General features: G+C 45.2%; 1 protein-coding gene across 7 annotated transcripts in view; it reads left to right on the top strand.

Annotated features, from left to right (window-relative positions):
• Window positions 1–1,363: 1,363 nt before the first annotated feature.
• Window positions 1,364–8,817, top strand: part of HECW1 (HECT, C2 and WW domain containing E3 ubiquitin protein ligase 1) — a 192,074-nt gene continuing 184,620 nt past the window's right edge. For 5 of the 7 annotated variants that reach the window (XM_083706236.1, XM_083706239.1, XM_083706241.1 and 2 more), the window contains exon 1: window positions 1,578–1,632. In XM_083706236.1, the coding sequence (XP_083562362.1) occupies window positions 1,603–1,632 (30 nt within the window). In that variant the 5' untranslated portion in view covers window positions 1,578–1,602. Of the gene's footprint in view, window positions 1,633–8,817 lie in introns of all 7 variants that reach the window. The other 2 variants (XM_083706240.1, XM_083706237.1) reach the window with 2 other exon arrangements.

Here is an 8,817-nt window from a genome sequence, read left to right on the forward strand (position 1 = left end):
ACTAACTTCAGCCAAATCAAACCCTATAAATTCTTAACTGTCTCCCACTTAACTCTGGATGGACCCCCCCTGCAGACAGTAAACCTACAAGGAGAAGGGGAGAAGAACAAACTCCGGGCTTCATTTATGTCAGGGCTCAGGCTTAAATCTATTCTCAGTGCTTGGACTCAGCTAAAATATGTGAAGAGTTGATGAAAGTGTCCCTGAGGAAGGACAGAGCCCCTTTCCTCACTGGGGAGTCACCGGAGGGATTCCCCACACGCCAGTGATTGAGAGAGAAACCAGGTTGCCAGAGTGTCACTTTTAAAAGGAAGTACTGCAGAAACAACTCTGTAGCAACAAAAACAAAATAAAGCAAGCTGTAAGCTAATTTTTGCCACCAGCATAAATGTCCCTAAAAAGGCTGAACACTTGGTCCATCTCCTCACTTGGCCCTACCTGACATCTCAGATACCAAAGATTTACCTTCTCACTGCAAACTGACTGCTGCTACAGCCATAAGGGCTTTGAAAAGATCTTGTAGGAGCCAATCTTGTTGCAGGGTATAATAAAACATTCTATTTAATCTGGTACTGTTTTATTAAACATGTTAATGATGATGCATGTAACTTGGCTGCTCATCCAGCATATTATAGTTTACGGATGATTCAATAAACCAGTGCAGTGCTATCTTATCTGTTTTCCTCCCCCTTCAATTCTAACTTAAACTTCTTGAAAATGTAATAAACACTCCCTGTCAGTGCCTTCACAGCCTTTGCTTTGCATCTTGTGTTTTAATGCCATGTTCACCCCATCTCCCTCCGCCTCCCTCCAGCTATTTCTCCCACATCTATTTCTAAGCTAACCAGGGCCTGGCATTGGTTATTATGCAATTCTGCGTTTGATCTTTGTGCCAAAGTTGTTGTTATTGTTGTATTATTCTTATTACTGTATTATTATTTACAGCGCCTGTACGGTTCTCAGTGTTCTCTCCCTTTTGTTTAAAATAAATAAAAACGATTTACCAAAATGAATGAATGAATGAATGAATGAACGGCCCTTAACAAAAGCACAGGCGGCGAGGTTGCGCGAGATGCTCGGGGTCCCTTTGCGGAGGGAGTGCATCTGCGCAACGAGCGCGGAGAGGCCGTTGGGGAAAGGGCCTGGGGAAGCGGACGCGGGCCGCCCTGCCCGCCCTCCTCTCCTCTCCCCTTGCAGCAGCAGCAGCAGCAGCCGCCTCGGGTCCCGTCGGCCGTGCGTGGGCTGGCGCGGGCGCGGGGCGAGGGGAGGAGGAGCTGGCGCGAAGCGAGCCGCCGGGCGACGCTCCTGATTGGCTGGCTCCTGCCTGGTACCCAGAGAGGGCGGGGCGGGGAGCCGCGGAGGCGTCCGCTTTGCTGCCGTATTCCGCTGCCTGGACCGACGGGGGGCCGCTGGTGCCGCCGCGCGGGGAACGGCCTCTCGAGCGCCGCTGCGAGGGAGGAGGCGGAGGCGCCCGGGCGCAGGAGGAAGGGGCAGCCCGCGGAAGGCCGGCCGGCCGGCGCGCCCTGACTGCAGCGCGGAGCCGCGCGCGAGGGGACTGAGGAGCCGCTGCCGCCGCCGCCGCCGCCGCCTCGGCCGAAGAGCATGCTCTGCACGCAGCCCAGCTTTCTCCAGGTAAGGCGCCGCCCGCCCGGCTGGCCCTTCTTCCCTGCGGGCGGCTGCCCCTCTGCCCTCCCACCTCCTCGGCCAGCATCCCAGAAAGCCGGGACTGGGCTTTGGGCATCCAAGTCTCCGGGTCTTGTCGTGGTCGAGGTGCCATTGTGGTGCCCCTCCGGCCAGGCTTCTCTGGTGCTGGGGCTTTGGGGTGTAGCCAGCTCTACTGGGGCGGGAGGGGAAAGGCGGTGCGACCTCCTGTCAAGTAGAGTAAAAAAGGAATCTGGGGGCCTGTTAGGAGGGACTGGAAGGGGCCTTCAGCCTAGTGAGCTGGACTAATGGACCAGGCATTGTCAGGCTACACACACCAGATGGATGGATGGATAGATAGATAGATAGATAGATAGATAGATAGAGATAGATAGATAGATAGATAGATAGATAGATAGAGATAGATATAGATAGATAGATAGATAGATAGATAGATAGATTCCACCCCTGCCCAGCCTGCTTTCTTTCATTTCTTGCAGAGATGTATTTCTTCTTTTAAGGAAGGGGTGCAGACAATGGATGGGTGCCGAGTGACAGCAAATGTGTAGTTTTTACTCACCCGCTGGCACATGACTGGATGTGTGGGGGAGGGGGCAGGGTTGTGTTTATGTGTACGATACAGACTGAGCATCTCTCGACTGTGCACACGTTCCCCCTTCCTTTTGCCGGGTTGTTGAGGGAATTGGAAGCCCGTCAGCTATGCAGGATGAGAGTTCTGTGGCTGGGAGAATGGGGAAAGGGGATGTGCATGTTTTCTCTGGATTCAGCATCTAGGTTTGGTTTGGTGCATATATCAATTGGCCTGTCGGTACTAGCAAGAAAATAAGGGACAAAGGTGGGTAACCTTGTGCTATCTGTAGTTCATATTAGTTTGACAGGGTTTCTGTAATCCTGTATTGAGCTAAAAAAATTTTTTGTCTCTGATTTATTTTGCTTACAACAGCCTCTAACTCAATGCAGCAAATTCTTTAATGACAAGTTGTTTGCTTTCCTTTGCTGTCTCCTTGCCTCCTTTCAAGTTAAAGAAAGGCACGTTTCATTGACTCATGCTAAGGACCTTTTCTGTTTTGTTGTCATATGCGGTTGAGGGTTTAAGATCAGTGATGCAACCATGAATAATGCAGCTTTTAAAATAATAATCCTTCCCTAGCTGCATAGCGCAAGTGCACACACAAACACATAGCCTCCTGCGTTTCAGTTTGCCCATTTCAGCCATGTGTGGTATATCCTCAAATTAAAGCAATTATTTATTTGGCTTGGGTCTGGCTGTTGACATCCTTCCTCTTTAGAACTGCAGAGGCACCCCTGTCATGCTGCACTCAGCAGAAGCACAGAGACGCGGTACAGCAGTCACTCAAGCTAGAAGGAGAACGCTTTCCCTTGCTCCCCTTGCCCCTTCCCTGTGTTTTTAGTAATCTGTCATATGATTCAGTGGGGCGCATCCCTGGTCTAAAGAGAACAGCATTTGAGAAATGGGAAAACTGCTGTCTGTAAGATGCAACATAGCAGGTGGTCAGCTGTGCCTTTGTTGAACAGCGAACATATGAGGATTCTGGTTATTACAGTAATTCATTTTAGCTTGGGGAGTCATTTGAAAATTTGGATTTTCCACTAAGAAGGGATTATCATTTTTCTGCTGTGTGTGTGTTTGTAAAGAAATAGAGTACAGTACAGTATGTGTCTTGGCTGCAGTCTATACTTGTCTTTTCAATTTCCTCAGAAATACACACACAATTATTTCTAAAAAGTGTGGTACTATTTTTATTACTATTCTGAATAGAATTATACTCAGTAAGTGGTACATTTTAGTTAAAATCCTGGCAATGGCTTGAAAGGCCACCAAAGAAATCTAGTTTGAAACAAGCTGTCTGAGTTTCCAAAGAGAACATCTAGTCATTTTCCTTTCCTTTTTATTATGTCTTTTAAATGAATAGTTGATTGAGGAAAAAACAACAACTATTTGATTGATGCAGACTGGTGCTAATCATAGCCTAGAAAGTTTGGTAAATGAAATGATTTATTTGGACTTTATATATAATGCAGTGCTTTGAAATGCTCTCACACACTGCAAAGGCATTGCTTTCTTCTTCGGTGATGCTTATGGGTACAATTAATTCTCCCAAGGTCTGTCATAGCTTTTTCATTAAACATGTGAATATTACAAAAGACACCCCTAAATACCGTTTTCATTTTCTCATGAACGTTTCCTATGAGCAGTGTCCCATAAGTGGACCCAGAGGGCAAGGTGAAAGTGGTGCTGACTCTGGGTCTCTATAGACCTCGCTGCTTACTTTGTGTCCAGCAGCCCGAGAACCCCCTCCCTGAGCTCCAGGGCCTCCTTTCCCATCAAACCTGCTCTCCAGTACAGGCAGCGTGCCCAGCCTGAGGCCCTGCAGATGTGACAGAGAACCAGGCGCCAGGCTAGAGGACTGTCACTTTAAGGGGATGCTGCTGCTGCTTGAGAGAGCTAGTTAGACTCAGGAAGTGTAATAAGGGCTCCGGTTGTTTTTTTAAAAAATAATTTTTATTAAAGATTTTCTTAGGTTACAAAAGTATATGCATTACCTCTTTTTCAGGTTGTAGGACCCCCCCCCCCCCCCGATCAGTTACATTCGATGTGAGACATTTGTGTTGTATACAGTATAAGGTTGGGAGAGGAGAGAGGGAGGAAATGGGGCTGGTGAGCCCTTATTATTTGACCTTTCACTGCCAAGAAAAAGTAGTAAGAGCTCAATTGAGACCAAGGTCTTTTTAGAACATGCCAGGCTGCTCTTTGGGTTCTGTCCAGGGTTCTGAAAACAGCCACTGTTGTTTTCAGGAATCCTTATCTTTTTCCTTCCCAGACTACCTGCTGGACTTAGCCCCTCCTGACCTGCTTGTGGGTTCTGCACCACCAGGATTTGGACACATGTAGGGTGAGAGTGAAACTCATCAGACCTGAAAGAGTACTCTAGAGGTACTGATTTCATGGTGCTACCCTTGAAGGTGATTCAGAAACTACAACTATTCCAGAATGTGGCTGCCAGAGTGGTGACCAAGAGCAGCTGCTGGGGCCATATAACACTGGTCCTAAAATATCTGCATTGGCTCCCAGTACGTTTCTGAGCATAATTCAAAGTGTTGGTGCTGGGGCAAGCCAGTCAGATGGGTGGGATGATGATGACTATGATGACCTCAGAATTTGCCCCAGAATCCTCTGCATTCTCAGATGTTCCTCAGCAGACAAATTGATTTGGAAAGCATTCCTACAAAGTGTTTAAAATCAACTGTGCTAGATTCAGGAATGCATAATTACATCCGAAGAATCCACCATGTTCCTTCTTTTCCCTTCAAGCCCTTTGCCTGGCCTCAGGGTAAACAAAGTGTGACTGATTCAGTCAGCTGCCTGATTATGATGCTGTGGCTCTTATAGTGCTAAGGTAGGGTTATTTTGTGCTCCACAAATCCTAAATTGCTGATCAGCAACAATTTTTTTTAACAAGGGCCATCTTTTGAACTGAACAAGGTCTAGAAGGCCAGCAACCTTGGTGTCATTCATTTCTTACTCCTGTGGCCCATGTCGAAGTGCAGAACGGTGGCTTTTTACTGGCTTCAGCTCCTCTTTGCAAGCAGCAAAAAAAAAAAAAAAAAAAAAAAAGACTTTGATGGAGAGCTGCTCACACATATTATTTGCCTGTATCTTGGCTGTCATAAGGGGATTAGGCCTGACATGTGTAATGGGAAAACTCTGCCAAAGCTTCTGTTGCCGCTGAAACTATGTGGAGGGTGTTAAAAAGCCATTTGTGTGTGTCTCAGCTCATGATGGGGGAAATGGGTGAGGTGCATAATATAAGGAGGTCTTTTTTGGAGTAGGGTCTGTGTTGGATGATGGCTTGGATGCCCTCAGGGAAGTGGATTGAGCCAGTTGCCTATCTGTCTTCTAAACCAGACCGAGGCTGGAATCCTAAGCGCATTTACTTATAATAAGTTGCACTGGAATTAATGAGATTTATTTCAAGGTAAGTACGGCTAGGATTTGGGTGTTTGAGTTGTGAGTCAGGACATCCCCATTAGATTTTATGTGTGCTTTTTTTTGTAAGCTAAATGCATTATTTTAAAGAAAACTTGCTAACGCTGCTATCCCATATAATAGAGTTTTCTCTCAACATAGCAGATATCTTGCTGTCACAAGTATATGGATTTGCCACATATTTTATTAATCTTAGCACTATTTTTTTTGTTATAGACTAATGTTATAGATATTCTCTTGCCATTCTGTTTTGTTACAATGTGTTTCTGTGGCCTTTTCAATAATAGTCTTTGCGCCCATTAATATCTCAGTTCTCTCGTTTATGCCATATGCAATTTGTCAAGGCATTAATGGAACAAAAAAACAAGGAGTAGAAGATTTTGTTTGTTAAAACATTTGTCCCTATTGAAATTCATGTTGTCAATTTGGGGACAGTTCTCCAATCTGTTAAGGTCATATTGAATCCCAATTCTGTCTTCTGTAGCCTTAGCTACCCCTTCTAGCTTGGTGTAATCTGCTCCTTTAGTACAGTACCCTTGGGTACAGCTCTTGAGGCCCTGGAGATTTGAATCATTTAAAGTAGCTAGGTGTTCCTGTACCACCTCTTTTCCTATCTTGGGCTGCAGCTCCCTCCTTACAACATTTATTATGTTATCACCAGGTTGGGCATTGCTTTCCTTTCAGGTGAAGACAGAGGCAAAGGAGGTTTTGAGCTGTTCTGCCCTCTCTCTGTTATACAATAGCATTTCTATCTTCTCCACACAAAGGACCTACTACTTGTTTGTTCTTCCTTTTGCTTCAAACATAGCTCAATAAATCTATTATTATTATTATTATTATTATTATTAACCTCTCTTGCAAGCCTGAGTTCATTCTAAGCTTTGGTCCACATGGCCTTATCCTGGCAAGTGTTGGCTACTTGTGTAATAATAATAATAATAATAATAATAATAATAATTTATTATTTGTACCCCACCCATCTGGCTGGGTTTCCCCAGCCACTCTGGGTGGCTTCCAACAAAGATGAAAAATACACTAAAATGTCACATATTAAAAACTTCCCTGAACAGGGCTGCTTTCAGATGTCTTCTGAATGTCAGGTAGTTGTTTATTGCTTTGACATCTGATGGGAGGGCTTTCCACAGGGCGGGCGCCACTACCGAGAAGGCCCTCTGCCTGGTTCCCTGTAACTTGGCCTCTCGCAGTGAGGGAACCGCCAGAAGGCCCTCGGAGCTGGACCTCAGTGTCCGGGCAAAACGATGGGGGAGGAGACGCTCCTTCAGATATACAGGTCTGAGGCCGTTTAGGGCTTTAAAGGTCAGCACCAACACTTTGAATTGTGCTCGGAAACATACTGGGAGCCAATGTAGGTCTTTCAAGACCGGTGTTATATGGTCTTGGCGGCCACTCCCAGTCACCAGTCTAGCTGCCGCATTCTGGATTAGTTGTAGTTTCCGGGTCACCTTCAAAGGTAGCGGTGTATATTTGTCCATCATGATTTCCCCCTTTCTTTTATTTCTTACACTTGCCCTTCTTAAATCTCAGCTCATTTGTAAGTAATAATAATAATAATAATAATAATGGTGTTATTTGAAAGACCCAATGCTATCTGAAAGACAGCATTACCTCATATGAATGTGCCTGGGTTCTGAGATCTTGAGGGGAGGCCCTTTTCTCGGTCCTGCTGCCCTCACAAGCCTGCTTGGTGGGGATGTGGGTGAGGGATGTGGGTGAGGGATGTGGGTGAGGGCCTTCTCAGTGGCTGCTTCCGGACTTTGGAACTTCCTCCCTAGAGAAGTTATACTGATTCCCTCCTTGTTGTGCTTCTGCCACCAGTTGAAGACCACCTTATTCCAACAGGTTTGGGAAACATGCTGTTTTTATTGTAATTATCTGTGTGTTTTTAATAGAAAACACACACACACACACACACAGAGAGAGAGAGAGAGAGAGAGAGAGAGAGAGAGAGAGAGAGAGAGTTTTCATTCTATACACGTTTAATTGTTGTTTTTTTAATGAGTGAGGGTTTTTTCTATGTTTTCAGCTGTTCCTATTTTATCTGTACACAACCTCAAGTCCCTCAAAGTGAAGTACAAATAAATATATCACCACCACCACCATCATCAGTGGATATAATAATAATAATAATAATAATAATAATAATAATAATCAGTGTTACATTCCAGCTTGTTAGTATCCTTAAACTGTGGTGCCCAGAATGGGACACAGTGCTCCAGGCAGAATAGAGTGGTACTATTACTTTCCTTGATCTGGATATTATACTTCTGTTGATGCAGCCCAGAATAGCATAGCTTCTTTTGCTGCTGCATCATACTGTTGACTCATGTTAAGCCAAGTGCCCCCCATCTTATATTTGTGAAGCTGGTTCCTCCTGCCTAAGTGTAGAACCTTCCAACTCTACAGCTGGGCTGGTGAGCATGACTTGACCAAAATGGGCCAAATGGGGAGGCCTGGTGGCCCTCATTAGGCCTGCTGGTCAGAGATTCCCCACCTCTGATCTGCCTCTTTACAAGCGAGAGGAGCCATCACACATACATTTACTGGATGCACCTGGGAATGTTTGGAATGCTGGTGCTTATGGGATTTGTAGATCTTTCAAATATCTGCTTCTTATCTTGACTGTAGATCTGAACCCTAACCAGTTAGAATAGGAAGGTGAAAACTATTACTTTCCCTTTGTCCTTATCAAAGAATGTATGTATATATGTATGCATGTTTGTTTGTTTTTGAAGTTTTCAGAATTCATTAGCAGACCACATTTTCCTACAGTGTTAAAACCAATATAAGGAGGAATTAATATGCTGGAGGACATACTAGGATGCCATTTTCTCCATTAAACAAAGCTTCAGTGTGGTGTAGTGGTTAAGAGCGGTGGACTCATAATCTGGTGAATCGGGTTCGCGTCTCCGCTCCTCCACATGCAGCTGCTGGGTGACCTTGGGCCAGTCACACTTCTCTGAAGTCTCTCAGCCCCACTCACCTCACAGAGTGTTTGTTGTGGGGGAGGAAGGGAAAGGAGATTGTTAGCCACTTTGAGACTCCTTTGGGTAGTGATAAAGGGGGATATCAAATCCAAACTCTTCTTCTTCTTCACACAAACAAATTGTGAGTCAAAGTGAACAGGA

This window comes from Podarcis gaigeae (assembly GCF_964106915.1).
Source record: "Podarcis gaigeae genome assembly, chromosome: 12".
In the NCBI taxonomy this organism is placed as follows: domain Eukaryota; kingdom Metazoa; phylum Chordata; class Lepidosauria; order Squamata; family Lacertidae; genus Podarcis; species Podarcis gaigeae.